The sequence below is a fragment of the Physeter macrocephalus genome, chromosome 15 (assembly GCF_002837175.3).
Source record: "Physeter macrocephalus isolate SW-GA chromosome 15, ASM283717v5, whole genome shotgun sequence".
Taxonomy (NCBI): Eukaryota; Metazoa; Chordata; class Mammalia; order Artiodactyla; family Physeteridae; genus Physeter; species Physeter macrocephalus.
The window spans coordinates 81,302,934-81,318,065 of record NC_041228.1 but is presented as its reverse complement, the minus strand read 5'-3'; the positions used below and the strand labels follow the sequence as shown (position 1 = coordinate 81,318,065).

The 15,132-nt window shown below is 42.9% G+C and overlaps 1 protein-coding gene and 1 long non-coding RNA gene across 9 annotated transcripts in view; one reads left to right on the top strand and one right to left on the bottom strand.

Moving 5' to 3' along the window:
• LOC102996303 (scaffold protein involved in DNA repair) overlaps positions 1-15,132 on the bottom strand; it is a 313,877-nt gene that overhangs the window by 41,521 nt on the left and 257,224 nt on the right. Inside the window, exons 12-15 of one of the 7 annotated variants that reach the window (XR_003683329.2) lie at positions 14,488-14,583; positions 13,635-13,692; positions 13,243-13,442; positions 10,009-11,307 (exon numbers count right to left, since the gene is read on the bottom strand). The exons of 2 other annotated variants lie outside the window; for them this stretch is intronic. Coding sequence is in view for 2 of the 5 variants with exons in the window: in XM_028500285.2 (XP_028356086.1) it covers positions 13,684-13,692; positions 14,488-14,583 (105 nt within the window). In the remaining 3 variants the exon portion in view is untranslated. Of the gene's footprint in view, positions 1-10,008; positions 11,308-13,242; positions 13,443-13,634; positions 13,693-14,487; positions 14,584-15,132 lie in introns of those variants that run through there. 4 more of the 7 variants (XR_008619449.1, XR_003683330.2, XM_028500285.2 and 1 more) reach the window with 4 other exon arrangements.
• Positions 1-15,132, top strand: part of LOC129392830 (uncharacterized) — a 54,472-nt gene that overhangs the window by 35,317 nt on the left and 4,023 nt on the right. The gene's annotated exons all lie outside the window — the stretch shown is intronic.

Sequence of the window (15,132 nt, the reverse complement as noted above, 5' to 3'; positions counted from 1 at the left end):
AGCGCACAGGCTCCGGACGCGCAGGCTCAGTGGCCACGGCTCACGGGCCCAGCTTCTCCGCGGCATGTGGGATCCTCCCGGACCGGGGCACGAACCCGCGTCCCCTGCATCGGCAGGCGGACTCCCAACCACTGTGCCACCAGGGAAGCCCAAAGACAGTCTTTTTAACAAATAGTACTGCAACAACTGGACATCCACATGCAAAAAGAAGGAATTTCAACGAAAAATTTATACCCTTTACAAAAATTAACTCAAAATGGATCATAGGCCTAAATGTGAAATGCAAAACTATAAAACTCCTAGAATATAACATAGGAGAAAATCTAGATGTCCTTGGGTATGGTGATAACCTTTTCAGATACACCACCATAGACCTGATCCATGAAAGAAATAACTGATGAGCTGGACTTGATTAAAATTAAAAGTTTCTGCTCTGAGAAAAACAATATGCAGCGAATGAAAAGACAGCCACAGAACGGGAGAAAATATCTGCAAAAGACACATCTGATAAAGGACTGTAATCCAAAATATATAAAGAACTATTAAAACTTGACAGTAGGAACACAAAACACCTCACCAGAGAAGATATATATGCAGATGGCACACAAGCATATGAAAAGATGCTCCACATGATATGTCATCAGGGAAATGCAAATTAAGACAGCAAAGAGATACTACTACACACCTACTAGAATGGCCATAACGCAGAGCACTAACACCATACGCTGGTGAGTACGTGCGCTCACAGGAACTGTCGTCGTCACTGCTGGTGGGAATGAAAAATGATACAGCCACTTTGGAAGACAGTTTGGCAGTTTCTTACAATACGAAACCTACTTTAATGATGTGATCCAACAATTATACTCCTTGGTATTTACCTTAAAAACCTGAGGGCTTCCCTGGTGGCGCAGTGGTTGGGAGTCCGCCTGCCGATGCAGGGGACGCGGGTTCGTGCCCCGGTCCGGGAAGATCCCGCGTGCCGCGGAGCGGCTGGGCCCGTGAGCCGTGGCCGCTGGGCCTGCGCGCCCGGAGCCTGTGCTCCGCAACGGGAGAGGCCGCAGCAGTGAGGGGCCCGCGTACCGCAAAAGAAAAAGAAAAAAAAAAAAAACCTGAAAATTTATTGCCCCCCCCCAAAAAAAACCTGCACACGGATGTTTATAGCAGTTTTATTCATAATTACTAAAACTTGGGAACAACCAAGACATCTTTCAGTAGGTGAATGGATAAACTGTGGTATATCCAGACAATGGACTATTATTCAGTGCTAAAAAGAAATGAACTACCAAGCCATGAAAAGACACAGAGGAAACTTAAATGCATATTACTAAGTTTAAGAACCTGATCTGAAAAGGGTACATAATGTATGATTCCAACTACATTTGCCCCTTGGTATCAAGAGGGGATTGGTTCCAGGACCCCCATGGATACCAAAATCTGCAGGTGCTGAAGTCCCTTAAACAAAATGACATAGTAGACCTGACCCTCTGTATCCACGGGTTCTACATCCTACAGATACAGAAGGGCAGACTGTATATTATAATATAATATATAATATTCTGTATATTATAATGACAGATATAGGTCATTATACTTTTGTTTGAACCCATGAATGTACATCACCAAGAGTGAACCCGAATGTAAACCATGGACTCTGGGTGATTATGACATGTCAATGCAGGTTCATCCTTGATAAAAACGCACCATCTGGTGAATGATGTTGATGTGGAGGAGGCTATATGTATGCGGGGAAAGAGGTATATAGGAAATCTCTGTACTTTCAATTTTGCTGTAAAACCAAAACTGATCTCAAAAAACAAGTCTTAAAAGAGAAAGTGGGGAGAAATAACATAATTTTTAGTTGACAGAATCAGGATTAAAACAATGAATTGGTTCATGGGCTGAATCTGCCAAAGTGAAATTTAACAGAGATAGACACAAGGTGTTGCATTTGGGTCCAAAAACAATCAACTTCAAAAGCTAGGACATAGGACTTCCCTGGTGGCGCGCTGGATAAGAATCCGCCTCCCAATGCAGGGGACACAGGTTCAAGCCGTGGTCCGGGAAGATCCCACATGATGCGGGGCAACTAAGCCCGTGCGCCACAACTACCGAAGCCCATGCGCCTAGAGCCCGTGCTCCGCAACAAGGGAAGCCACCACAAGGAGAAGCCCGCGCACCGCACTGAAGAGCAGCCCCCGCTCGCCACAGTTAGAGAAAGCCCGTGTGCAGCAACAGAGACCCAACGCAGCCAAAAATAAATTTTTTTTTAAAAAAAGCAAGGACAGAGAAGCTCACCAACAACTTCCCAGGCTTTAACATAGGAAAACAACTATGATTATGATGAGAACCACGTTTTGTGTGGGTAATTTTCACATTTAGGGCTGTCATGCATAAAAGCAAACAGATCAGTTTTCCAGGACCCTGAGAGGAAGCATCAGTTCCAAGGGTTAGAAGATGCAGGAGGACAAATTTAGGCTCAAGACAGGAGAGAACTTTCTTGGAATAGAACTTCACATGCATGAATGGCTGAGGCAGAGCGATGTGCCTGCCCCCTGAGAGTTCAAACACTCTACAGCTAAGGCTAAAACATCAAGTCAATGATCTACAACTGGTATCTAAGGGCCAATCCAACTCTTAAGACTCCATGACTCTATAACATTTTTATTGAAAGACATGTAAACCAGAAAACACAAATTAACCAAACCAAAGCTGAATACTCCTACCACCTGGAAAGAAATATGCAAAGATCCGTCTGTACGAGTTTGTCTTAGAGCCACATGAAACTGACTCCATGACTTAGAAGAAATGAAAGTGAGGTTCAACCATCGACAAAACCTAAAGCTGGCCCTCACTTCTGTCTTAGATAATTTAACAAAAGAGTTTTATTTTACAACAGGTAATACATTCACACGACTCAAATTCAAACCTCTCCTTCCTTTCCCGACCACCTAGCTCTCCTCCTGGGACAACTAAAGTTACTCCCTTCTTGTGGATTCTTCCGGAAATAGTTTATCCATATAAAGCATTTAGGTGCATACTGCACCCCCCCGCCAAACTTGTTTTAACCAAATGGTAGTACATTTTGTATATTGTTTTGGACTTTATTCATTTGTTTTAATAGTACATGCTGAAGAGGATTCCATATTAATACAGAAGAGCTTTCACATTCCTTATTTTTAAATGACAGCACAGTATTCCACTTTTGACACTGAGATGGCTCCCAAACTAACTTGTAAGTCCTCATGAATGAAGCTGAAGACCAACGGAATCAAATAATTACCATTACTTTTTTTTTTTTTTTTTTTTTTTTTTTTTTTTTTTGCGGTACGCGGGCCTCTCACTGCTGCGGCCTCTCCCGTTGCGGAGCACAGGCTCCGGACGCGCAGGCTCAGCGGCCACGGCTCACGGGCCCAGCCGCTCCGCGGCACGTGGGATCTTCCCGGACCGGGGCACGAACCCGCGTCCCCTGCATCGGCAGGCGGACTCCCAACCACTGCGCCACCAGGGAAGCCCAATTACCGTTACTTTTGAAGTCACTTACTTAGTTGTTCTTAAAAAACAGCTAAACAACAAAATAAACAGCACCTAAACTGAATAAAAATTCTTATACAATACATACGGATTTTAAAAAATAACACTTTGTGTAGAGTAATAAATTGCTTCCCAGGTAATTATGGAAAAGCAACACATTTATTTATATGCTTTTGCAAAAGTACTAACATGTTTACAAAATTAAACTATGAAAAAATATAGATATGTAAAGAAAAGTTAACTCCTGTTAAAATTTAGAAAATGTTCACTGCCTAGCCTATCATCCTTGGCTGTACTTTATTACAGTTTGGGTTAATGTATGCACCTAAGGGGAAAAAAAACCTTTAATTCAAGTGATTCAGATTTTGAATAAATTCAGTTTAGTTTTCCTTCAAGACTAAATAAAAACAACTAAATTATTTTGGTTGAATTGGATGACAAGAAAAGATGTCACTGATACATAAACCTCTGCTACAGAAGATAAAGAAAAGGAAGATATTTTATTAACTACAAAAAACCCAAACCCAGCTGGACAAATCAACGAGAAATGACACATGGGAGGAATTCTGATTCAAACACAAATCTCAAACATAAAAGCCTGAACTCTGCATGATCTCCTGCCTTCAACTCCTGTCTTCATCACACACTCTCAACTTTTACAGCTTACTTGTGACATTAAGGTCCACTGTGGCCTAAAGGAAAACTCTGAGGATGTCACACCCCCTGAAGATGCTGCAGTTGCCCCAAGGACCACACGTGGCTCTGCATACTTCAACCCCGCAGGCTCCTGGCACCGAGAGTGTGCGCGCAGATGCCCCGACACAGGCATGACACTCATCTCCTTAAGTTTCCGACCCCACGTGCATTGAGGATCCTCCAGGGCAAGTCTGGGCACGGAGGTGGCTTTTGGTCATGTAGTTATTTGAGGACAGGGCTCTAGTTTCTCTCCTGTTAATGCCATGTTTTGCGCTGCAGGGTGATGTGCCCCAAGAGGCTCGATGAAGGTTGCCTAACTGAACAGTACCCTGGCAACACGGGCCCACTGTTCCCCCCTGACCTTCTAAAGGGAGATAACGGGTCTTCTGACGGCCAGAGTAATGCCCTTCTCACCACACAACTATGTTTGCGGGCGAAGAATCCCAACTCTGTACCTTCAATACAGAAATGAACACGAATAATACACGACTTCAAAGACAACTCGGGAATCTGGCTCGTACATCACTCTGCCCTGAGCTTGTAAAAGTCACAAACGCTCTTGCTTCAGACTCCCTTAGGTACCAAGGGACGTACAGTGAATGCTCTAGCTCTGTCCCCAGGACATTATCGAACAGGAGTTAAAACGTAAGTTAAGTTTCAAAAAAGTAACGTTACAGTGTCGAGACCTGCTAAACGCCACCTCCGCCAGCAATCAAGTCAGCAACAGCAGAGAGAGGTCCTGCTGACGGGACGTGCCCTGGCCATGATGTGGGGAAAACGGCTCTTCACCTGTGGCCTTCCTCCCCAAACTCATACCACCCTAAACATCAGACAAACACAAATTAAGGGATAGTCTACAAAATACCTAGCCAGTAAGCCTCACAACTGGCAAGGTCACCAAAAGAAAGCAGATCTATGAAACTGACAGTCCGAAGTAGCCTAAGAAGACATGACAACTAAATGTAGTATGGTCTGTGGATGGGACACTAGAACAGAAAAAGGACATTAGGGAAAATCTGAAGAAATGTGAATAAAGTATAAGTCTCAGTTGATAATAATAGTATCAATATTGATTCAATAAATGTGATACTATATCATAATAATATATGATGTTAAAAATAGGGGAAATCACACCTGAAACTTATACAATATTATCAATCAACTATACTTCAATAAAAAAAAAAAAGGGGAGGGCTTCCCCGGTGGCACAGTGGTTGAGAGTCTGCCTGCCGATGCAGGGGACACGGGTTCGTGCCCCGGTCCGGGAAGGTCCCACGTGCCGAGGAGCGGCTGGGCCCGTGAGCCATGGCCGCTGAGCCTGTGCTCTGCAACGGGAGAGGCCACGACACAGTGAGAGGCCCGCGTACCGCAAAAAAAAAAAAAAAAAGGGAAACTGGGTATGGGGTATGTGGAACTCTCTGTATTATCTTTGTAAATCTAAAACTATTCTAAAATAAAAAGTGTTTTTAAATCAATTTTTAAAAAAGCAAAGATAAGTGCATGTTTGTAAACTCCTATTACAGAGAATATTATTGCCAAGAAGGATCAAGTAGAATAGAAGTAGTTCTATAACCTGGTGACTCAAAGCAATTATTTTAATAATTTGGTTACAACACCTTCTCTACTAAGAATCACCATGTTAGTAAACTTCTCTGATCCCTAACCGTATGATGTGTAATCCCAAAAAAGTTGGATTAGGCTGTGCAGAAAAAGCATTTGACAAAATCCGACACTCTTTTATGATAAAAGCACTCAACAAACTAGGAACAGAAGGGAACTTCCTCAACCTGACACGGGACACACGTGAAAAATCCACAAACAAATTCAGACTCAGTGGCGCAAGATGAAGTTCCCCTAAGAACAGGAACAAGATGAAGATACCTTGCCTTGCTATCTGCGTTTAACGTTGTACTGGAAATTCTACCCAGAGCAATTAGGTAAGAATGAGAACCAAATGACAAATACATTGGAAAGGAAGAAGTAAAAATATCTCTTCACACTAGTTAAAACAGTTGTTATTAAAAGAAAGAAAATAACCAGTGTCAGGGAGGACGTGGAGAAATTGCAGCCCTGATACGTAGCTGGAGGGAATATGAAATGGTGCACCTGCTGCAGAGAATATTCTGGTGGTTCCTCAAAAAGTTAAACATAGAATTACCATATAACCCAGCAATTCCACTCCTAGGGACATACCCAAGAAAAATGAAAACGTGTTCACAGAAAGACTTCTAGAAAGATGTTCACAGCAGCATCATTCATAATAGCCCAAAGTGGAAACAACCCAAATGCCCATCAGCTGATGAATGGATAAATGAAATTTGACATATCTATACAATAGAATATTATTCAGCCATAAAAAGGAAAGAAGCACGGACAAAGGCTCCATCATGGACAAACTCTGAAAACATGATGCTGAGTGAAAGACACCAGACACAAAAGTCCACACACTGTATGACTCCATTTGCATGAATGTCCAGAACAGGTAGAGATGTAGCGACAGAAAGCAGACCTGCAGTTGCCAGGGTCTGGCCGGGTTGGGGAGGTTTACAGGGAGGGACTGCTGACGGGTGCAGGGTTTCCATCTGCGTTATGAAAAATGTGTTGGAACTAAACAGAAATAGTGGTTGCACAACACTGTGAATGTACTAAACATCACTGAGTTGTACACTTTAAAATGGTTACTTTTATGTTATGTGAATTTCACCTTAATCAAAAAAACTTTTCAAAGAAAAGGTGATGTGCACACCCAAAATCCACCTGTTCGAAAAGGCATTCAGGGTACCGGTCCCACAATGTCAAATTCCTCCCCAGGCAGTGATGGAAACAGCCTCTCCTCATGTACACTTCCAGGTAGTCTGTTTATTACAGGGGCATTTATGCATGTCCCTAGGCCAATATGCACTCTTTGTGTTGTTTTTACTAAATGTTAACTGAGCATGCTCTCTCCAACCAGAAGGGACAGGAGAGTTGCAGATGTCACATGGCCAGGAAAAAAAGGCAGAGAGCCCCCTGGGATGGGGCTTCATTGCTGCACCTCAATCCTTGGGTCAGTCTCTCCCCTACTTTCCACTCACCCTCCAAAACAGAAGATACTCTTCTTTAGGAAGCACCTGGAAGAAATTCAAAATTTAAACATAAACGAACACTGGCAGATAGTCTACCACGATGAAGGTACTTGCTACCAAAAACGCAGTAACCCTGGTGCAAAGTACATCATCGTAGGAAATCTCTCATTCCCATCTTTTCTGAAGAGAAGATGATGCCTTAATGAGCAGAATAAAAATTGGAATTACTTGCTTGCAAAAGATTTAAAGATAACTTTTTCTGGTATCTCTGCCGTCATTGCAGTTTTCCACTTTTCTACAGCTCACAGAAAGACAGGCCTTCCAAGAATGTCTGTGGTTCTCCTGCACAGCCAGTGTTCCCATGTCCCTTATTTGTGGGTAAAGACTCGAGGTGCAAAGCTGCCTCTTTTTTTTTTGCGGTACGCGGGCCTCTCACCGCTGTGGCCTCTCCCGTCGCGGAGCACAGGCTCCGGACGCGCAGGCTCAGCGGCCACGGCTCACGGGCCCAGCCTCTCCGCGGCATGTGGGATCTTCCCGGACCGGGGCACGAACCCGCGTCCCCTGCATCGGCAGGCGGACTCTCAACCACTGGCGCCACCAGGGAAGCCCTAAGCCGCCTCTTAGTTTTCCAAAAGGCTGTGTAAGTGGTGAGACATCGGGAAATTTGGCGTTTATTTCGCTCTTCTCTTTCCACTCCCCAACATTTAACCAGCCTGGTCCTCTCTGCTCGTCCCCTCCTGCAGGAACTTCTGACACCTGCAATCAGATTCCACAGCAGAGAGAGGAAGGACAGGCCAGGACACAGCCGAGGACCCCACAGAGCATCTGTGAGACAATCAGAGCTACTCCAGACCAGGGACACCTGACCCCGTCAGCTTTCCCTGCACAACGCAGACCTTCTTCTTTCCTTAATTCAAATCATGGGTCCCTTCCTCCTCAGCTAATTAAGTTTCATTTGGTTAAATACCGTTTTCATCCTTTCATCTTCTACCTGTGGCTGCTTGATTTCTTCTTGATTTCTCTTAGCACTGCCAAGAATTGTTAACAAATGCTTTGAAACCTTTCAGTCATTCTCAACTGGATTCTTTTTTTCTCTTTATGAACATTCCCGCTCTAGAGCAGCTCTTATTCCCCCCTTGCCTCCTCCCTAAGGGCCCTTCTTCTTTGCCCTCTGCCTGCTCCTTTACACTGACTGACCACCCTGCAGGGGCCCGGAGTCCAGGCGTCTCACCTTCTGTCTTTCGTAAAGCACAGTGTTCCTGGCGATTCTGACCGCACCCGCCTCTCCCTGTCGGTCTCCTTAGAGGAATGACAGCACATGTGGTACCTCCCCACAGCCTGGTGAGTCCTGAGTAAAGAGCGGGACACAACCACACGCTATGTCCTCAGGTCCCCACCCGCCACTCCTTTTCCCCATCCACACGTACTGCTACGTGGCCGCTACCTTCGTGGTCCTGTACCAAAACCAGATGAGTCACAGTCCTTGACCTCAGACGGTTAAACGGGAGAAGTGACATTCAAAAACGGTACGTATGGGCTGATTTTGAAAGCACTGACAAGTACTAGAGAATGCACAACACCTGGCCATTATCCTCACTATACGACAAGCACCTGTCTAGATGCCCTTGCATCTGTCCCTCTCTTTTTGTATCTGTGCAAATAAACGTGAAGGTTCAGAACATTGATATCACTGCCAGGCCAACTGGTCTGGAAGAAACAAGGGTCCCTGTTCATATATCACAGTGTCTCTCTCTTCCGAAGAATGGTTTTGGAGGATATGTCTGCTGCAGTTTTCTGTGGCACGTGGGGCTGATTGGGCTCAAGCTAACTAGAACTTCAGGGCCAAGCAACGAGCACAACGAGGGTAAGCCTGCCAAGACTGCCAGCTGGCTGCCCCGAGCGCTCTGGGTCCAGCAGCAGCCGGGAGGCGGGGCGGAACAGGTCCGCGTGACAGACGTGAACAGGGAGAACCGGGCAGCGAGCTGCGGCAGCCCGGCTGGCTCTCACTCTTGACCTCACCCGCCTGTGCGTCTCTGGCTGCAGAGGCACCTGGTGCTCAGTGCTTGCATGTGGCTGCCTACCCCAGCCCCCCGCAAGCTACGGGCTGTCACTCTGTCTCCCGTGGCTCTGCTCTGTGCTCTCATCTCAGAGCACACAGCAGAGCCGCAACCTGGCTCATAGGAAAGTTCTAGTGTGACCACAGTACTGCTCCAGGTCACAGCTGCAGGCACGGGAGGGTGGCGGTGCAGACCATGAGAGGTCTTCAGATGCTTTTAGGAACAAAAGTTTCCAGGGAAAGGAGGTCAGGAACAGGCAGAAAATTCCATGCTTTTTATATAGGGCCACCTTGAAACCATTCTTGATCTTGATGGATAACAGGTGCTGGAAAATCACCAAGGCCAGATTAAGATGCAAACTTAGAACTATGGATACACACAGCATAGTCATCTGGCTGTGAATCTGGAAAATTACTCTTGCTATCTTCATGCTGTTATGAAAATTTTATTTTCATAATTTTCTGTACTCACATCACTAGGCTGTTGCCATTCCTTTTGATTTTTTCAAGTGTATCACTGGTTTAATACATAAAAAAAGAACAAGGGCACTTTCACTGATATTTCATACTATCAATAAGCTCATTAAATATGCATTAAATAATCTCATAAGCAAAGGATCAATGATAGGGGTTGGTATTATACAGTGTTTAAAGAACATGAACATACTGCTTTCAGATTATCCACAGCTCTGATTCTACTCTGAAACCTTTCAAATTTCAATCAGCTAGCTGTAACCTGATACCAGACCAATAAAATGATAAAAGCTTAAAGAAGAGATAAAGGGTAGGAAAATGGATCCATTTTGTTTCATCTAGAAGGGGAGAAATGATACACAAAGACAAACCACCATAAATACCAAAAAGAAATACATCAAACTGAAATATATTTAGGGATATATAATAGGCACAATATTTGCACAAGATGCAGTAATAAATACTCCTACACGTAATCCTTACCTGCAAGGAGCCGACAACCTTAAAGACTGACACCTCTGTAACTAACCACAATACAAATGACCATAATTTAAGTCAAAAAGCAAATCGTGTTAAGAGTGTCTCCTCGGCATCAAGCATTTTATAAATGTTTTCTCATTGAATCTTCAAAACAACCATACAAGGCTGACAGTGACGGTGCTAACTGCATGGGGCTGTTACAAAAATGAAGAGAGTTAAGATTACCTATCTACCTGCCTACCTATCTTTAGCCAAGAACATATAGCTAGCAGGTAGAAGAGTTCAGATTCAAACCCAAGTTCGTCTGCTTCCAAAAATTTGGTTTTTTTCATCCTACCACGTTGAAGAAGAGACTATTTCTACGGGGGAAATCAAGAGAGACTTCACAAGGCAAGTGGTGTAAGATGGTAGTGAAGTCTGCACAGGACCTCAAGAGACTGAGGGAAATGAGTAAGAGGATGAGCTACTGTGAAAACACCACAGCTTCAAATAGCCATTTCTATTTTTCTGCCTCAAGACAATTAAAAGCGCTTCCAGGACAATTAAGAAAGAGAAAGAAATAAGATACAACCAGTTTGGAAATGAAGAAGTAAAACTATCTTTATTCGAAGACTGCATGATTTTATGTGCGAAAAATCCTAAGGAATCCACTAAAAAACTATGAGAGCGAATACAGCAAATTCAACAAGACTTTAGAACACAGGCCAATATATAAAAATCACTTGCATATCTACACGTTAGCAATAAACAATCAGAAGTGAAATTAAGGAAGCAACTGCATTTACAATAGTATAAAAAAAGAAAATAGGCATAAATTTAACAAAAGAAATGCAAGACTTTCAGGCTGAAAGCTACAAAGCACTGATGAAAGAAATTAAAGATCTAATTAAATGAGAAGACATCCCATGTTTATGGATCCAAAGACTAAGTACTGGTAAGACAGCAATTCTCTTCAAATTGAGGTACACATCGAACACAATCTCTATCAAAAACCCAGTTGATTTCCTGCAAAATAAAGAAAAATTAACAAGCTGATTCTAAAATTCATGTGTTAATATAAAAGACTCACAATTCCGAACATAATCTTGGAAAAAATACAGTCAGAGGACTCACACTCCCTGATTTCCAAACACACTATAAAGGTGTAGTGTTGATAATTAAGATCCCCGTGGTGCCGGCATAAAGACATGCAGACAGAGCAGTGGAGGAGAACCGAGAGTCAAAACACTTACATGTATGGTCAACTGAGTTTTGACAAGGGTGCCAAGAAAATTCCATGGAGAAAGAGTAGTCATTTTAGCAAACAGTGCTAGGACAACTGGATAGACACATGTAAAAATGAGGCTGGACCCCCGCCTTACATCATACACAGAAATTACTCAAATGGATTACAGACCTAAATGTAAGCATAACAACTATAAAACTCTTTGAAGAAAATACAGGAGTAAATATTCATAACCTTGGATTAGGCAACAGTTTCTTGGATATGACACCAAAACACCAACAGCACAAGCAACCAAACGAACAAAAAGATAAATTGGACATCACCAAAATTATAAACCTTTGTGTTTCAAAGAACACTGTAAAAAAAAAAAAGTGAAAAAAAAACACCCACTACAGAATTAATGTTTGCAAATCATATATAAGATATAAGACTTGTATTTGCAAATCATATACATGAGACTCACATCTCATATATTTGAGAATAAAGAACTCTTATAATTCAACAAAAAAGGACAAATAACTCAATGAAGAAAATGGGCAAAGGACTTAAACAGGCATTTCTCCAAAGAAGTATGCAAATGGCCAAGAAGCACAGGAGAAGATGCTCAACATCGTTAATCCTTAGGGAAATGTAAATCACAGCCACAATGCGATACTACTTCATAGCCACTAGGATGGCTAGAATAAAAAAGACAGTCACAAGTGTTGAGAGGATGTGGAGAAACTGGAGCCCTCATGCATTGCTGGTGGGAATGTAAAATGGTGCAGTTTCTTTGCAAAACACTTTAATTCCTCAAAGAATTAAAAAAGAAAGGAGTTACCATATGACCCAGCAATTCCACACCTAGATATATACTCAAGAAAACTGAAAAAGTACATCCACAGAAAAAACTTGGACACAAATGTTCACAGCAGCACTATTCCAAAACAGATAAACCCACAGAGACAGAAAGCAGAGTAGTGGTTGCCATGGAGAAGGGGAGTCAGCAGCCAATTGGTATGGAGTTTCTTTTTGAGGTCACAAAAATGTTCTAACATTAGAATATGGTCATGATTGAACAACTCTGTAAACATAATCAAAACTGTCGACCTGTACACTTTAAAAGGGTGAATTTTTACCACATGTGAATTATGTATTGATAAAGCTCTTTAAAAAAGAGGTAGAAGTAAGATAGATTCCTTCAGCTTCTTTTCAGTCAACTTCCAATTTTGACACCTGTTTGTGTACGCATTACAGAGCGGCAAGGACTAGAACTGTAATTCCATGGACCTGATGCTATTTTTACCCTTCACAGTAATTGAGAATGTGAATAGGAGGAATGGCAAAGAACGTAAAAGATCTGGATGTCAATCAGTAGAATTACCAGCGCTAAGACAGGATTGAGAAGAAAATGGGGCTGAATGACCTTGGGATATCACAAAGACCACCAAGAGGTGCTTTAGAGAGGAAATAAGCAAAAGTTAAGGGCTGGGAAGCTGAGATTAAAGGGTTTATTTAAGACTCATGAACCCAGAGTTGGTGACTAACTAGAAAAACCTTAAGAAAAACCTAAGGAACGGGCCGGGCTATGGCATCATTTATGAGGACACGTTAAAAAAATGATGCTCTCCTCTTATATACCTTTGCATCAGGATAAAAATACCCAAATCACTGAAGAGGAGTGATTCCAATTTTTCTACAATATGAAGAAGTAAAGTACAACTAACAGTAACAACCTTGTGAAATGTGATGCTGAGCGGGTCAATCAATACAATCACTGCACAGTCTGGTGGGTGCGGCAGACACAAAAGAAGAGCAGGTGGGGCAGCCTGTGTGCCTCTGATGAGCAGGAACTGCCGTCCTCCCTTTGGGCTCTTCCACTGCTGACATGTCTGAACTGCTGTTCTGGAGGAAGAGCACCATATGCCATTCCATCCTGATACACACACAAGAGAGACATGAATCCAGCATATCATCCAACCAGGTAACAGGAAGAAAGTGAAAGTTCCTAAGAGCTGGAGAGCTGGCTGGTGAGCACACAGCTGGCGACTTTCCTTTCCAACAGAGCCCTGGCAAGCTGGAGACACACACAGACAGAGGGCTCGAGTCGTCCCCCTCCCCCAGCTACCTGTTAGTCCCTCAGTCTGCATTTCCACCATCAGCGGTCTGCGGTGTCTTTAGCTGCTCTAGATGAAAGACAAAACGAGACCAGCTGTAGTTAACAGCACCATCCAACACGGGACGCGGCACTCGGGCAATTGTTGGAAATGTGTTTATTACAGAGGAACTTCTATACTTCCGTCACGGAGAGGCAGGGGTCACAGTTCACATATGAATACACATAAATGTTTGTTTTCTAAAGTAAATGAGCATCAACTCCTTGCTGATGAGTAGGGTGAACGGGAAGTAAGACCACTTTAATCAAGCTTCCCCTGCAGCCAGACAACAGACACAAAACTAACACAAATGCTGATTCGTAACTAGATGGCTTTTCTTTGCTTATGTTAGGTTTCTATTACTGTACAATGTTGTTTATCAGTATTTTACAATTTTAAAGTATTCACGCTTGCTTTTCAAGAGCTAGTGAGCCACCCTCTGAGTGCTATTAGTATATGGGAAGCATCGTGGTAAATGCTTTACATATGTGATCTCATTTAATCCTCATCGTGACCCTGTATTATGGACAGTATTATAATTCCAATTTCACAAATAAGGAAGCACAGTTTGCTCCAAGTCTCCCTGCTACGTGGGGGTCAGCGTCTGAACCCAGACTAGTCTGAATCTAGACCTTCTGCTCTTTCCACTGGCGCCCTGCCTCCACCTTGACGCATTTTCAAAAGACAAATGGTATTTGCCTTTCTCTGTCTGGCTTACTTCACTTAGTATGATATTCTCTAGGTCCATCCATGTGGCTGCAAATAGCAATATTTCACTCTATTTTATGGCTGAGTAATATTCCATTGTGTATACATGCACCACACCTTCTTTATCCATTCGTCTGTTGACAGACATTTAGGTTGCTTCCAACTCTTGACTATTGTAAGTAGTGCCGCTATGAACACTGGTTGTACTGAAATCTAAAAAAAATGATACAAATGAACTTATTTACAAAACAGAAACAAAGAGACGTACAAAGCAAATTTATGGCTACCAAAGGGGAAAGCGGGGGAGGGACAGATTAGGAATTTGGGATTAACAGATACACACCGTTAGAGAAAACAGATAAACAACAAGGACCTACTGTAGAGCACAGGGAACTATAGTCAGTATCTTGTAATAAACCATAATAGAAAAGACTATGGAAAAGAATATATATATATATATATATATACACATATATATACAAAACTGAATCACTGTGCTGTATACCTGAAACTAACACCACTGTAAATCAACTATACTTCAATTAAAAAAAAAGAAGAAGAAAGATAGATGGTCCCAATATTGGAAGCAAGAGACAGAATGCCTGCACTGTAGTTCTGCTGTGCTGTTAAATTCTCACTCCCTTCTGCGTCAACAAAACTTTGCTGTCAAAACCTGTCCACACTCCCCACCCCCCACCCACTCCTGCATGCCCAGGGAGCTAGCTTCCACCTCCACCCCCAGCGATTCCTGTGCCTAAAGTC